Source organism: Perca flavescens, chromosome 23, assembly GCF_004354835.1.
Source record: "Perca flavescens isolate YP-PL-M2 chromosome 23, PFLA_1.0, whole genome shotgun sequence".
Lineage (NCBI taxonomy): Eukaryota > Metazoa > Chordata > Actinopteri > Perciformes > Percidae > Perca > Perca flavescens.
In genome coordinates, this window is record NC_041353.1 from 13,652,659 (window position 1) to 13,668,346 (window position 15,688).

At 43.1% G+C, this 15,688-nt stretch overlaps 2 protein-coding genes across 2 annotated transcripts in view; both read right to left on the minus strand.

The window, feature by feature from the left end:
• mrpl42 (mitochondrial ribosomal protein L42) overlaps positions 1 to 2,615 on the minus strand; it is a 6,924-nt gene extending 4,309 nt beyond the window's left edge. The window contains exons 1-3 of the mRNA XM_028570813.1: positions 2,461 to 2,615; positions 1,580 to 1,643; positions 118 to 202 (exon numbers count right to left, since the gene is read on the minus strand). Of these exons, the coding sequence (XP_028426614.1) occupies positions 118 to 202; positions 1,580 to 1,643; positions 2,461 to 2,539 (228 nt within the window). The 5' untranslated portion in view covers positions 2,540 to 2,615. The remainder of the gene's footprint in view (positions 1 to 117; positions 203 to 1,579; positions 1,644 to 2,460) is intronic.
• Positions 2,616 to 3,490: 875 nt separating this feature from the next.
• Positions 3,491 to 15,217, minus strand: pwp1 (PWP1 homolog, endonuclein). The gene is made up of 15 exons (XM_028570780.1): positions 15,012 to 15,217; positions 13,869 to 13,927; positions 13,544 to 13,719; positions 13,309 to 13,394; positions 12,981 to 13,077; positions 12,667 to 12,777; positions 11,482 to 11,612; positions 10,649 to 10,719; positions 10,305 to 10,401; positions 9,463 to 9,524; positions 9,276 to 9,387; positions 8,460 to 8,550; positions 4,538 to 4,659; positions 4,315 to 4,420; positions 3,491 to 4,155 (listed from the first exon to the last, which is right to left on the minus strand). Exons 1-15 carry the CDS (start codon positions 15,075 to 15,077, stop codon positions 4,061 to 4,063), a joined length of 1,482 nt encoding a protein of 493 aa, XP_028426581.1. The 5' UTR covers positions 15,078 to 15,217; the 3' UTR covers positions 3,491 to 4,060.
• Positions 15,218 to 15,688: the final 471 nt, after the last annotated feature.

The following is a 15,688-nucleotide window of genomic DNA, read 5'->3' on the forward strand; positions in this document are numbered from 1 at the left end:
CCCTATTTATTTATTTTAAAGCACAGAGCTTCCGCTTTCTCTCTTTGGTAGAAATAATAGATAATGTGACAACTGACATTGATATATACCGCATAAGGCTAGAGAGCACTCTCTTACCTGGGTAAACTCATAGGGAATGTCGACAGTAGGATGGTAGCACACTATGGTTTTCCCGTCTGAGGTCACACCAATTTCCACATTGCTAAATTCAAGAAAATTAGGTTATTGTCCTGATTATAACCAAACTTATTTACATATATACATTATGTTTCTTCTTCATTTATTTGGTTCACAATAACTATAATAATTTGCAGACAGGCCAAGTACACAGCTAGCATAATTTAGCAGTTTAAAAAACTACCAGTGTGTCCCCACACTTACATTTATACAGCACAACCAAATATTAATTACAAAATAGTGAGAACCTCCTGATAACCAAGGTGCAGCAACTTTGCTCCACTTCATTAAACTTCTTAGCACATCACCAATACAGAGCTGCCATCTATGGGGGACCTCTACACCCAGCGATGTAAGAAGGCGGCCAACAGGATAATCAGAGACCCAAATCATCATGCTGCCGTCCGGCAGACGGTACCGCTTCATCTGGTCCCTCACCATATGACTAGAACTTTTTGAGTTCTGAGCTCATCGCATGTCACTTTAACCAGAAACCTAGCCTGACAAGCCAGACCCACATCCAGATGTAGGGTCTGGGAACTCACCATTGACGGAGCTCAATCCGAGGGGCGGGATAAACGGTTGTCTTTCAAATTCCCTCTGCACGTAATAGGATAGCGCTACAACCAGGCAGAGCAACGAAGAAGGAAGAGAAGCTAGTTGATAGATTAAACTTTTGCTGTATCCGGTCGGCAGAACTCCGAACACATCTTCCTTTTTTAAGAATGATTTCTGTGCCGTTCTTTTATCAAAGAAAAGCTTAACTCCAAGTCTTCCAGAAGTCCGCTGTTCCCAGCAGCAGCAGCCGTAAGCCCCGCCCACCGACTCTATACATAATGTGATTGGCCTGACCAAAATTTGGTTTTTGCAGCTTGAAAGTCAACGGAGAGTGCCTAGACCCCCCCTGGCTGCCAAATAAATTTGCTGCCACTAGGGGAGTCTAGATTTCTAGGCTACCTGAAACCATCACTTCATGTAGTTTTACATTCTGTGTTACAACTGTTTACACCTCTGTATGGATGTCTTCCACACATTTATGACATTTTTTCTCATTTAGTTTTTTTTTTTTTTTTTAAGTTTGTTTGTGATTATCTTTTTATACATATGTAATTAGCACTGTTGGAGGGACCCAGCTGAGACCCAAGATTTTCAGTGACAACGACTGCTTTTGTTATTGTTATGCATTGATAATAAAAAATTTAAACTTTGCGCAATCTGCAACTTGACCTCTAATTTTGTGTAATACAGTTAATAATTAGCTAAAAATGTACTATTTGTTGATAAAAATAGTCATAATAGGTTTAAACGAGACTTGGTGCCATAACTAGAGTAGACTAAATGGGACTAGGTGCACTCTTTACTTATTTTGAATTCAAACGTTTCAACTCTTAACATAGCCTACCAGTTCGGGCCATCAAGTGAAGGACCAGTGACACTGGACTTCTGTCGAATTGGCACCACACATGCTGCAACAGAAAACCAAACGGGTGAGACAGACACTTTTGCAATTAAAATAGTTAGCAGGACACATTTCAACTTATCTTAGCTAGAAATTATACATCGCATTTGAAAGCATGAACCCCTGCAGACCACCGTTAATGTTCTTAACCCTCGTATTGTCTTCCCTTCAACCATGCACTTGTTGTCCTCCGGTTCGGTTTGCCTGTTTATAAAGCATAAAGTAGCCTCTCAATGATTACCCAATTGTATGTTATATCTTTTTAGCCAACTTAATACGTTGTTCCCACTAGTTTTACATTTCTTTGTGGAATTGATGGTGAATAAACATAATTTACATGAAAGTATCGGTCATTTTTGAGTAAAATGAGCAGAAGTAGGAATGATCTTGGCTAATAGTTAAGGTCGGTGAAACATATGTTTATAGATGATCACAGATTTTCACCCGGGTAGACCATACAAGTAGTGATCATCAATTAGCGGATGGAACCATCCATGTTATTTTTGGGGAATTTGGTTGAAAAGAAAGCCATATTTCTGATGTAGAAACTATGAAAACGGGTCAAATTTGACTCGAGGAAAACATGACAGTCATGGCGCCCGCTTGCGAATTTTTTGTTTGTTATTTTTAAACAGAAAATACGGTTTTTACAGTGGAAACAAAAGTAGCGCTAGCCAAATCAAAGTGTTTACCTACTAAACATACTCTCAAGGTTAGCCTCTGTTAGCTTATACTCCCACCACCGTTGCGCTAAAGGTTATAAACGGTAAACTAATATGACGTCCAGCAAATACCTGACAAAATGATAAAAAAACACAACTTACTTTGTACACGTAGTAGTGTGGAACCGTTAGAAAGTCGCGTTAAGAGACTGTGAAGCTTGCACAAATGACTTGACGCCATGCTGAATTAATTTCGGGTGTGCACCACTATAATATTTCCGTCCTAGCACTCAGACGACATAATTTTTGTTCCACTTTTCAAACGACCAGCAGTCATACCATGCCAACCTTTTCCCTAATAAACACTATTTTTGTAATACACTATATGCTTAAACAAACGATTCACTTCTTTTGTGTTATTTAAAAGCTGTATTTAAACAAAACATATTTAAGAGTTTTGTCCATTCTTATTTCTTATGTACCTCGTGCATCATCCACTATGATGGTAAAGGCCATCAGATCATAACTAATAACCTTGGTGAATATGGAGAAGTTACTACTTTCCAAGCAAAAGTTATAGTATGATACAAACTCTGTCAGACAGCATTTTCGGTCTAACACAAAATATATTCCCTCTTTATAATGCACAAATGATGCCCTACCATCAAGTATTTTATTTTGTCTAATGACCTTGGTAAATATGTAGAAGTTTCTTTTAGTCTATGAGGTTTGTTGTGTTGGATATACACTTTGAATCCTGACTGGAGTTACTACATCTGCGATCCAGGTGAGGTTAGCACGGTGCAGCACAAAGTATGATTAGTTTGAGGGGGGAATCGTTTTGTCCCCATCAGGGATAAAAATAATTAAGCCGAGGCAAGGATATGTGGACCAGAAAGGGGGAAATCCCATGCATCCCCCCCGGCAAATCGCACCCTGCGTAACAGTACTCATTTTTCTGCAGTAACGTAGGTACCGGGAGACGCAATTCTACTGGACCTCTGCAGGCACCCTGCAGTGCCCTGTAGGGTGCCCTTAAATGGAGAAAACATAATAAAGTGCCTGTACCTGTGTGCTGGTGCCACACCGCATGCAGCTGGTGCCTTTTTTATTTCCACCCATTCCCCTAAGACAGCCTGAGTCCACCACTGATCTGAGGGTTGCAAATTTCCAAATAACAAAATATTTTACACATTTTATACACTGTATTTATTTATTGAATATGCAGCATTTTGATGAGTCTATTATCTTTCAATACTTTGGCCAGATGTGAGTACACAGACTTATTTTGATATTTAATTTTACCATTCATTACCAGGAAACCCATGTATGCAATAATTCATGTGAAAATAGTTTTAGTAGCATATTACATTTGTAAATGTACAAAGAAAGGCAAACTGAAAGAGATCTCAAAGTAATATAAACAATTCAAATATTCAAATCACTGCTTTAACATGAACATCTAAAACAAATCCTTGGAAATATTCAGTAATATGAATATAAAAAAACAACAACCTCTTTTTCCTTTACACATTTTTGAGTTTGCAAAGCTACTGTTGTTGTCTTTGCAGAGAGACAAGCTGAACACGTTTTCAGGTATTTTAGGTCCAGTTAGCACTCTGGCAAACCATTCAAATCCTTCAGGAATGCAGCTTAATTTATTCACCTTACCCCTTGAACTACTGCACTATGAGGAACACCGCAACAAGCGGAGCAGTTGAGTTTATTCATGTTAACAGGCTGTTGATGCATCTGAGTGTGACTAGGATACTTCCATCTCTGCTGTGGCTGCAGTGCTGGATGCCTGGGATCCCGTGTTCGCCACCAAGCGCTCTCGACTGCCAAACACCCCAACCACTAGAAACAAACAATCATAACAGCATGTGAGCATTATTAATTTAACTGAATTTATAAATAAAAAGGTCAGTGGTGAACTGTGTAGAGACAATAATTTAACTTTAAATATGATTTCAGTGAACTGCACACATTGTATGGAAGGAAAGAAAGAAACCATACCTGCTGCAACATCACTTATATCCCAAACTCGCAAGCCATCCCTTTGTCCCCCGAAGGCATAGATGAAGGGCAGGTCAGGGCAACATGATGCACAGAACAGCACACCCTGTTCACAGGTGGGGAAGGTAGTTGTTTTGACTCTTTCAACAACCACAAACAAAATAATTCTAGAACGGATTGGAGTGAAAGGATCCGAGATCTACACGCTCATGCAAGTTCTTACCATTTTCATATCCCGTGAGTGCACCAGGTTGGGCTTGTTGCCCAAAATGTCCCAAATCTTGACGTGTTTGTCAGCTGATGAGGTGACCAGGCATCCTTTAATTTGGCTGCTGAGGTCCAAACCTGCAGAAATGTTTAGATGCGATTTTCTTTTATTGTACAGTCAATGTGCCTTTTAAAACACATTTATTCCACCATGAAGTAAACTTATAACCAAAGCAGGGCGCTTTGTTGTCCATCAACAATTCACAGGAGCAGGTGTATTCAAGATTTCACAGACAGTTCACCATCCATCCATCCATCCATCTTCGTCCGCTTATCCGGTGTCGGGTCGCGGGGGGAGCAGCTCCAGCAGGGGACCCCAAACTTCCCTTTCCCGAGCAACATTAACCAGCTCCGACTGGGGGATCCCGAGGCGTTCCCAGGCCAGGTTGGAGATATAATCCCTCCACCTAGTCCTGGGTCTTCCCCGAGGCCTCCTCCCAGCTGGACGTGCCTGGAACACCTCCCTAGGGAGGCGCCCAGGGGGCATCCTTACCAGATGCCCGAACCACCTCAACTGGCTCCTTTCGACGCAAAGGAGCAGCGGCTCTACTCCGAGCTCCTCACGGATGACTGAGCTTCTCACCCTATCTCTAAGGGAGACGCCAGCCACCCTCCTGAGGAAACCCATTTCGCCGCTTGTACCCTGGATCTCGTTCTTTCGGTCATGACCCAGCCTTCATGACCATAGGTGAGGGTAGGAACGAAAACTGACCGGTAGATCGAGAGCTTTGCCTTCTGGCTCAGCTCTCTTTTCGTCCAACGGTGCGATAGATTGAATGCAATACCGCACCCGCTGCGCCCGATTCTCCGACCAATCTCCCGCTCCATTGTCCCCTCACTCGCGAACAAAACCCCAAGGTACTTGAACTCCTTCACTTGGGGTAAGGACTCATTCCCTACCTGGAGAAGGCATTCCATCGGGTTTCCTGCTGAGAACCATGGCCTCCGATTTAGAGGTGCTGATCCTCATCCCAACCGCTTGACACTCGGTTGCGAACCGATCCAGTGAGTGCTGAAGGTCGCAGGCCGATGATGCCATCAGGACCACATCATCTGCAAAGAGCAGCGATGAGATCCCCAGCCCACCAAACTGCAACCCCTCCCCACCCCGACCACGCCTCGATATCCTGTCCATAAATATTACAAACAGGATTGGTGACAAAGCGCAGCCCTGGCGGAGGCCAACCCTCACCTGAAACGAGTCCGACTTACTACCGAGAACCCGGACACAGCTCTCACTTTGGTCATACAGAGATTGGATGGCCCTGAGTAGACCCCCTCACCCCATACTCCCGCAGCACCTCCCACAGTATCTCCGGGGGACCCGGTCATACGCCTTCTCCAAATCCACAAAACACATGTAGACCGGTTGGGCATACTCCCAGGCTCCCTCCAGGATCCTTGCGAGAGTGAAGAGCTGGTCCGTTGTTCCACGACCAGGACGGAATCCGCATTGTTCCTCCTCAACCCGAGGTTCGACTATCGGCCGAACCCTCCTTTCCAGCACCTTGGAGTAGACTTTACCAGGGAGGCTGAGAAGTGTGATACCCCTATAATTGGCACACACCCTCTGGTCCCCCTTTTTAAAAAGAGGAACCACCACCCCAGTCTGCCACTCCTTTGGCACCGTCCCAGACTTCCACGCAATGTTGAAGAGGCGTGTCAACCAGGACAACCCCTCCACACCCAGAGCCTTGAGCATTTCTGGACGGATCTCATCAATCCCCGGGCTTTGCCACTGTGTAGTTGTTTGACTACATCAGTGACTTCCGCCTGGGAAATCGACGACAATCCCCGTTATCCTCCAGCTCTGCCTCTAACATAGAGGGCGTATTAGTCGGATTCAGGAGTTCCTCAAAGTGCTCCCTCCACCGCCCCTATTACCTCCTCAGTGGAGGTCAACAGTGTCCCATCCTTACTGTACACAGCTTGGATGGTTCCCCCTTCCCCCTCCTGAGGTGGCGAACAGTTTTCCAGAAACACTTTGGTGCCGACCGAAAGTCCTTCTCCATGTCTTCTCCAAACTTCTCCCACACCCGCTGCTTTGCCTCTTTCACGGCAGAGGCTGCAGCCCTTCGGGCCCTTCGGTACCCTGCAACTGCCTCCGGAGTCCTCCGAGATAACATATCCCGGAAGGACTCCTTCTTCAGTCGGACGGCTTCCCTGACCACTGGTGTCCACCACGGTGTTCGTGGGTTACCGCCCCTTGAGGCACCTAAGATCCTAAGACCACAGCTCCTCGCCGCAGCTTCAGCAATGGAAACTTTGAACATTGTCCACTCGGGTTCAATGCCCCCAGCCTCCACAGGGATGCACGAAAAGCTCCGCCCGGAGGTGTGAGTTGAAAGTCTGTCGGACAGGGGCCTCCTCCAGACGTTCCCAATTTACCCGCACTACACGTTTGGGCTTACCAGGTCTGTCCAGAGTCTTCCCCACCCCTGACCCAACTCACCACCAGATGGTGATCGGTTGACAGCTCTGCCCCTCTCTTCACCCGAAAGTGTCCAAAACATACGGCCTCAGATCAGATGAAACAATTATGAAATCGATCATTGACCTTCGGCCTAGGGTGCTCTGGTACCAGGTACACTTATGAGCATCCCTATGTTCGAACATGGTGTTCGTTATAGACAATCCATGACTAGCACAGAAGTCCAACAACAAACAACCACTCTGGTTTAGATCAGGAGGCCGTTCCTCCCAATCACGCCTCCAGGTGTCTCCATCATTGCCCACGTGTGCGTTGAAGTCCCCAGCATAACAATGGAGTCCCCCTGGAGCCCCATGCAGGACTCCAGTCAAGGTCTCCAAGAAGGCCGAATACTCCGAACTCCTGTTTGGTGCATATGCACAAACAACAGTCAGAGTTTTCCCCCCACAACCCGCAGGCGAGGGAGGCGACCCTCTCGTCCACCGGGTAAACTCCAACACAGCGGCGCCAGCCGGGGCTTGTGAGTATCCCCACACCCGCCCGGCGCCTCACACCCTGGGCAACTCCGGAGAAGAAAAAGAGTCCAACCCCTATCCAGGAGTATGGTTCCAGAACCGAGACTGTGCGTAGAGGTAAGCCCCACCAGATCTAACCGGTAGCGCTCCACCTCCCGCACCAGTTCCGGCTCCTTCCCCACAGAGAGGTGACGTTCCACGTCCCCAGAGCCAGCGTCTGCCGCCCGGGTCTGGTCCGCCGAGGCCCCTGACCTTCACTGCCACCCATGTGGCATCGCACCCGACCCCAACGGTTCCTCCCACAGGTGGTGGGCCCATGGGCTGGAGAGATGGGAGCCACGTAGCTTGTTCGGGCTGTGCCCGCCGGGCTCCGTGGCAAACCCGCCACCAGGCGCTCGCCGACGAGCCCGCCCGTCTGGGCCTGGCTCCAGACGGGGCCCCGGCTTCCTCCGGCAGGGTCACTCCATCTCTACCTTGCTTCTTCATTGGGGTTTTTGAACCATTCTTTGTCTGGCCCCTCACCTGAGACCACTTTGCCTTGGGAGACCCTACCAGGAGCACAAAGCTCCAGACAACACAGCCCTCAGGTTCACAGAGACACACAAACCTCTCCACCACGATAAGGTGATGGTTCACGGAGAAGCACCTAATTGCAAATTACACGGTGGAAATCATGTAAGAGGACGGGCCTCGCTGGCTCCATTGGGTGTTACTTACTGTGCTCACCAAAATGTTTTCAAGGATTGACTAAAAATAAAGAAGCCACAAGTTGTTGCACGTTCTCTGGTATGTACCAACAATGTAAACCCATCATTTCATCATTTCATCATCCCTAAGTGACTCAACACACAGTAGAGAAACAACAAGTGCCAAATCATTTGTGCTGTTTAAATAATGAATACACACATGCACGCACGCACACACACACACACCTGACACTTCTGCATCATGAGCCTTCAGGGTGAAAACAGGTTTATCCGAGCGTGCGTCCAGACAGTAGACAAATCCATCCTCTGTGCTGGCCTGAAACACAACCAACACACACTCAAGTTAACCGCTGAGCTTGTGAGAGCAATAGCACAAAAGGGACAAACAAGGTTTATTGCACTATGTCCATAAAACATACACACCAGCAATATCATCATTATTTACAACTGCTAAAGCTTAAAAATTAAAAAGCAATGTGGATGGATTATTTCCTTTAAAGTGCTCATATTATGCTCATTTTCAGTTTCATAATTGTAGTTAGAGGTTGTACCAGAATAGGTTTATATGGTTTAATAAAAAAATAAATAAAAAAAACATATTTTTGTTGTACTGCACATTGCTGCAGCTCCTCTTTTCCCCCTGTGTGTTGAGCTCTCTGTTTTAGCTACAGAGTGAGACATCTCATTTCTGTTCCATCTTTGTTGGGAGTCACACATGCGCAGTAGCTAGGTCAGCACATCTAGCTAGTCAGTTGCAGAGCATGAGGGCGTGCCACGCTAGCAGCTAGGCGAGCATTATAACGCGTGTTACAAAGTGACGCACGTTTGTCACAGAAGTAAAAGGCTGGACTACAATAGAGCTGTTTGGAGCACCAACTTCTGTTGGAGATGGTAAGTCCCTTTGGGGTGGACTTTGGGCTTTTTCACTTTGTAAACCTATAACGTGAACAAATAGATATATAACACAATAAAGGAAAGGGAAAAGCCAAAAAGCATAGTATGAGCACTTTAGAATAGGAACAGAAGAATATGATTACATACCAGGAAGTTGCACGGTGAAAAGTGGTCCCAGGTCAGACGCTCCACCTGACCACTAAACCTCCAGGTCCGATTGCTGTTGTCTGGACTACGGCAGTCAAACAGGACAGCTGTCCTGAAAAGAAAATCTTCAGTTTTTTTCCCTTTCACCTCATTCTATAAACTAACGATAATAATAGATTACACTTACTTGTCATATGATCCTGATATCAGAGTCTGTGCCTCAAATGGGTGGAATGATAACGTCTGAACCTGAAAGATAAAACAAAAAAGGTTTTCCAGAAGCTGAAGGCTGCAAATTCTGAGGATGTAATACCAACAATACATTGAATTACATCCATTATTTAAATATTTTGTCTCATTAAAGGGGAACGTTGGTATTTTTCAACCTGGACCCTATTTTCTGAAGTGACCAACGTTGACAGCAATTTTTTGAAATTGGTCCAGGATTGAGCGAGAGCCCTGCAACTGCAATATAATCCTATGGGGCAATTACTAACGATAAATGTACATCCACTAAAAGCTTGTTTTTGCCACTGTAAAGCTCAAATTGTTATTATAATATATCTGACAACATTATGGAAAGGACCCTACAGAGAAATTAGATGTTTTTCTTTACCTTCCGCTTGAGCCGGTCTGTTTCTTATTGTGTCTAACAAATCTCGCTAAAGGAGAAGTCTCATTCTGAAATCTCGTGAGAGGTGACCTGTTGCCGGAAGACAGCGGAGTGAGTTGGAGAGAGGAGTGCCCGGGAAGAGTTTGTTGTGTTGGAGTACAGAAAGCGTAGCTTAGTGTCATCTAAATGATTTTCAATGTCATGGCTGAATATTTAGATAATTCTCTGTAGGGTCATTTCCATAATATAGTCAGATACGGATAATGACAAGACGCTTTTAGTGGACGTACATTGACAGTGCGTAATTTCCCAATTGTTTCGTGGCTGATAATTATTGTCACTGTTAGTCACTTTAGCACAAAAACATGGAAAAATAGGGTGCAGGTTGAAAAATACTGAAGGTCCCTTTTAAATACCTTATCAGTGTGCCTGCGCAGAGTTGTGGCTGGTTTGCCTTGAGTAAGATCCCACAAGATAACTGTTTCATCTGCTGATCCACTGGCCAACACATTTCTAAGTAAGAGAAGGTGGATTTGTTTTACTGTAAAATAATGAATTTGAGTTGCATAAGTGCACACATACACAGTTATGGTGCATCAAAATTCAAATCAAAATGGTGTATAAAATCTCAGCACAACATACAAGGGTCAAATTAAAAAAAGTCTATACAACTACATGTACACCTGACTGGCATTAGGGGCATTTTTTGATAACCTTTTTCTAATACCGTTTTGCAATGTATCAGCCTCAGAATACTGACCGGACTAGTTTGTTCCAGGATAAATCCAGCACTGCATCTGTGTGCCCCTCAACCGGCTCTGCCGCTGCCCCCTAGCATCAACCAGAACAGGGAGCAATGTGTTAATGATATCTAACCAAGGAGTAATAATAGATGATTAAGAATAACCAATAATGCAGGGGAGCAGGACAAACATGTCTTCTATCAAGGGTGTCAAAAATAAACCTTTTTTTAAATCAAATCAAATTGACCCGTTTTAAATTTTTGTTTTATGTCATAAAATATGGGACGTAGAAATAAGCGCTGAAAATGTGTAGAAGAAGAATTTAACAATTTAAAACTTTGGAAAAAGCAAAAACAAACATTTTCTCACTTTTTCAGTGCCTACCAACCCACTAACTGTGAAATAAGACAACACAGTCAGATTTTTGTGAGCTGCCTCAATCAATCAGAAAAGGCCATTCAGATTTGGCTCCCCTTCCCATTAGAATATTGCCTACCGTCCCACATCTGAGTATCTCCACTCATGGCTTGAGAACTAGCTTTGCAAAAGTGTGCCATATTTTTCTTGCATGCCAATCAGAGCAGACTGGGCTTTTCTGTAGCAGGGCTTAAAGAGACAGGCACTAAAACGCAGCGTTTCAGACAGAGGGTAAATACAGGTATATTCAGACATACAGTATGAGAACAATTTGTTTTTGCATGTAAATATGTTCTAGAAACAAAAAAAGTACAAGAATGAACATGAAATGATATGAAATATGAAATGATATGTCTCCTTTAAATTTACTTTATCAGATCTCACTCTCAGCATGCATATGCTTGTATAAGACAGTCTAAGAACAGGCTTGTACCTTCTTCCCCTTCTTTTTCTTCTTGGAGGCTTTTTTGCTCCCCAGAGAGAAGGCTGGCTCTAAGCAGTCCACCACATCCAGGTCCCACACATCTATCTGAGGAGTCATGTTGCCCACAGCGGCGTAGTTACCTGGAGTAAGCGTACAGAGCAGAACATGGTCAGGTAAGCACAGTGGTGCACATTAAAAATATCAGATTAGATACTTAGATACTAGTTTTGTGTTATCTTAAACCTTTGGTGCGTAACTTTTTCATAATAATGAACGGCCGTTACATTTAAGCCATTGCCAAACGAGTTGCTACAAAGCTAATTAAGACTATCAGCTCCACAAATTGGTGTTGTCCGGCAACTTTTACACTGGCAACTAGAGTAAAGATAATGACCGCTTCTAAAGAGTCCATCATGTTTTTTTTTTTAATCGTCTGTGTCTTCCTTGGCTACTAGCCACTGTGTGGAGGAGAGGTGGAGGTAAAGCGTTCACGGAAGGCTTGTGTCATGTGGATGCACCGACAGAATTGTTGTCATTACTTAGAATTCCTCATGGGGGAGACAGAAACTACGCACTATAACTTTGAAGTGCTCATATTATGCTCATTTTCAGGTTCATAATTGTATTTAGAGGTTGTACCAAAATAGGTTTACATGGTTCAATTTTCAAAAAACACCATATTTTTACTGTGCATTGCTGCAGCTCCTCTTTTCCCCCTGTGTGTTGAGCTCTCTGTTTTAGCTACTGAGTGAGACATCTCACTTCTGTTCCATCTTTAGGAGTCGCACATGCGCAGTAGCTAGGTAAGGACTACTAGCCATTAAGAACCAGAGTATGAGGGCGTGCTAAGCTAGCAGCTAGGTGAGCATTATAACGTTACAAAGTGATGCACGTTTGTCACGGAAGTAAAGACTGGACTACAATAGAGCAGTTTGGAGCAGTTTGTGAACAGTGTTTTCTGTGTGAGATGGTAAGTCCCTTTGGGGTGGACTTTGGGCATTTTCACTTTGTAAACCTATAACATGAACAAAAAATATATATAACACAATAAAGGAAAGGGAAATAGCCAAAAAGCATAATATGAGCCCTTTAAGATAAGATATAATGCTGAGAAATATTGTTGTTAGAAATGAATTACTCGAGGCCAGGTCTGGAGAGGAACAGGTTTGTCTGAGCAAAACTGAATTTTCTTACCAGGTCCTTCTCCAGGACTGGGGTCAAAGTTTAGCCACTCCACACACAGTGGGTAAGCTGGCAGCAGAATATCATGATGGACATACAGAGAGTCTTCCTCGGAGTTATAAACTGTAAAGAAAGAGATGAAGTGTTTAATTTATATTTGAGAATTCTCTAATATAAAAGGTTTACAATATATATGTTTACATTTACATATGTTATGCATTTAGCTAATAATCTAAACTGGAACAATATCCAAACAAAAGAAGATATTTTCCTGTGTCTTCCAAAAACTCGCTGTGATCTCGTCCTATCACACTGAGGATATTTACCATGGATCTCCAAATTGCAACAGTCCTTCTCTGCCCTGCCGGTTAGGATGAGATTGTCACTGGGCTTGATTTGGAAGTCCTCTCGCTCATATTGGTCCTTGAGGGAAGAACAGAGACAGCTAAGCAATTTTGCTTTGGCAAGATACAATAAGTATTGAAATTATCACCCCACAGCAAAAACTAGATTGGACTTGTTTTTGTGAAATGACATTCCTACACCAGAATACAAATTTGTTCTTCTATTTATCTGGATTTTCACAGTTATATGTTTGGGATTGATATCAGGCATAACTGAATTGGTATGAATGTGATCATTGAGTGCCCCTACTGTGTCTTTGATGGTGATGTAAGGATCCTCCTCATTAGAGCTGAACACCGTAAGGCCAGCCAGACTGTCACCGAGACTAGCGGTCGCTAAATTGAAGATAGACAAACAACAGATACAGGATCAGTCAGATCAAGACTCTCAGCTATGTTTGAATAGACACAAAAGGTAAGACAGAATGAGTAGAAATTTGTTATACTGTAAACACATACTGGACATAAACACCCGTTCCCCTCACCTGCATCCTCTTCATCATATCTATCCAGGCCATACTCTGCTAGCTCGTCATCTTCCTCCTTTCCTTCTTCATTCTCATCCTTTGAAACTCCAGCAACGTCCGCTGTATTACTATCAGGATTCTCCTCACATGCAATACCTTCATCAACCTCTTCGTCATCCTCGGCTGCTAGTTCCCTGATTCAGCAGAGTAGATTAAAAAACAGGAAACATTACACCAGATTCAGCTTTTCGGGGAAGAGCTGTAATATTTTATTTCCATTCAGCACTCACACTCACAGCAAAATATCACTGCAGTAATTTTTAATTCTTTTATTTCAACATACCCCAGCTCCTGTTTTGCTTCAGTAATGATGCGCTGTAGCTCCTCTTGGCTCAACTCAACCTGAAATGGAATAACAAACTCTGCTTAAACAAGTTGGTAAGCTCATGTGTCTCAAGCTCTGATCAGATGCAAGAAAGAAAGAGAGAGATGGTGTATTATAAATAAGCAGGGTGCGATTTGCCGGGGAGGGGGGGAGCACCCATTCAGATTTCCAGTATGATATAAAATCTTCCTAGTTAATAAGTAAGTACCTTAAATACAGCAAGTTAGCCTAAGTCTTTAGTGAAACAGTTGTACATAGGGTAGTCACCATAGGAAAAGTCAGCTCACAACAAATGATAATATAATGGTCAAGCTGTAAACAACCAGCTGTAGACTGATTAATAAGAGGAATTTAATATGGTCATTGTCTATCAGAAAAGTCAAAAGGAAAGACTCACAGCAAGCACTAATTACTTATAATTATATTGTTTAAGTTCTCAAATTACTCTGTTAAACTTTCCCATCCAATTTAATAAAATGGAAAACGTAAACCTGTAATCTCAAAGATTTTTATTTAAATAAAAGTTTGTTAAGTCACTATCTATCGCCGATAGGTAAAACAATGGGTTTTGAGCCTATGGACCACTGATGAATGTATTGCATTGTTGATATTCTTGCAGTATTATGAACTGGGTGTGTCTGTGGTGACATTGATGCTTTGTCAACATTGTTATTGAAACTTTCATACCAATAAAGCCCCTTTGAATTTAAGTTATTTTAACTGAAATATAATGCTGTAGATAATATAAAAAAACGTGACTAACTAGTGACCTCAGTGTTAATTATACATACAGTACAAATAGGTGGCACTACAGCTTTGTAATTATTCTAGTGCCTATTTCCTATTTGTGGCATTACATAATTCAGGGTATTTTCAATTATATTAAAATGTAATAGCTGTAACTACGGTTACTACACAAAATGCGTTGCATTACATTATACGACTGTTTTTGTTTTGACAGTCTAAGGTGACACATTATCTGTAAAGCCAAAAAGAAATGTGTAAGAAAAAGGCTTAGAGGTTTGGTCATTTAAATGACTTGCCATGTTGACAAATTAGCCGCCTGTCGGCTAACGTTCGCTAGCTCAACATATAACCTACTTTGTCTGGGGTTTCCTTGGCAATGCCTTTCGCCACCCATCCCACACAAGTAATCTGGGAACTCATTTTGTAGAAACCGTCTGGTTTAGCGATCAAATATAATAAAATCTACAAACGTGTAGAGCCCAAACTGCTCCACTTCAGGCACGCGTACAGTAGGCGTACATGCGAGTTAATGGGTCCTGTGTCGCATCTAGATGGCGTCATTAGAGCGTTGACAAGTCTGCCTGATCAAAACTGTAGTAGAAACGTAAAGCCACCGAAAGCCACCCACTGGTCTAAAACATACAGTACTACTTTAAGGCTAGATATTTTTTTGAATATTGCATAAGGTTTTAATTTCAGTAGAAGGTACCTGTAGTGTAAAAGTACAGCACCAAGGAGCGTCAGCATGAGAGAGAAATGTGCCTTGCTAAAAGACACTTTGGCAGCTTTTGTTTAGAAATTGTGAGTGTAAAAAAACTGTGTGCTTATATAGTTATAGTTTCAGGCATGCGGCTCTGCACTAACCCTCGAGGCAAATTATGCATACTTGCACAATGCATCTGGCAAGCAATGGAGATTGTAACAGCATGGCATCATATGGTTTCATGCAATAGCAAATCTATGGTTTAATAGTTGTACATTCTGATACAATCCAAAACAACAGCCCAGCAATTTATGCTGTCCTTGTAAAA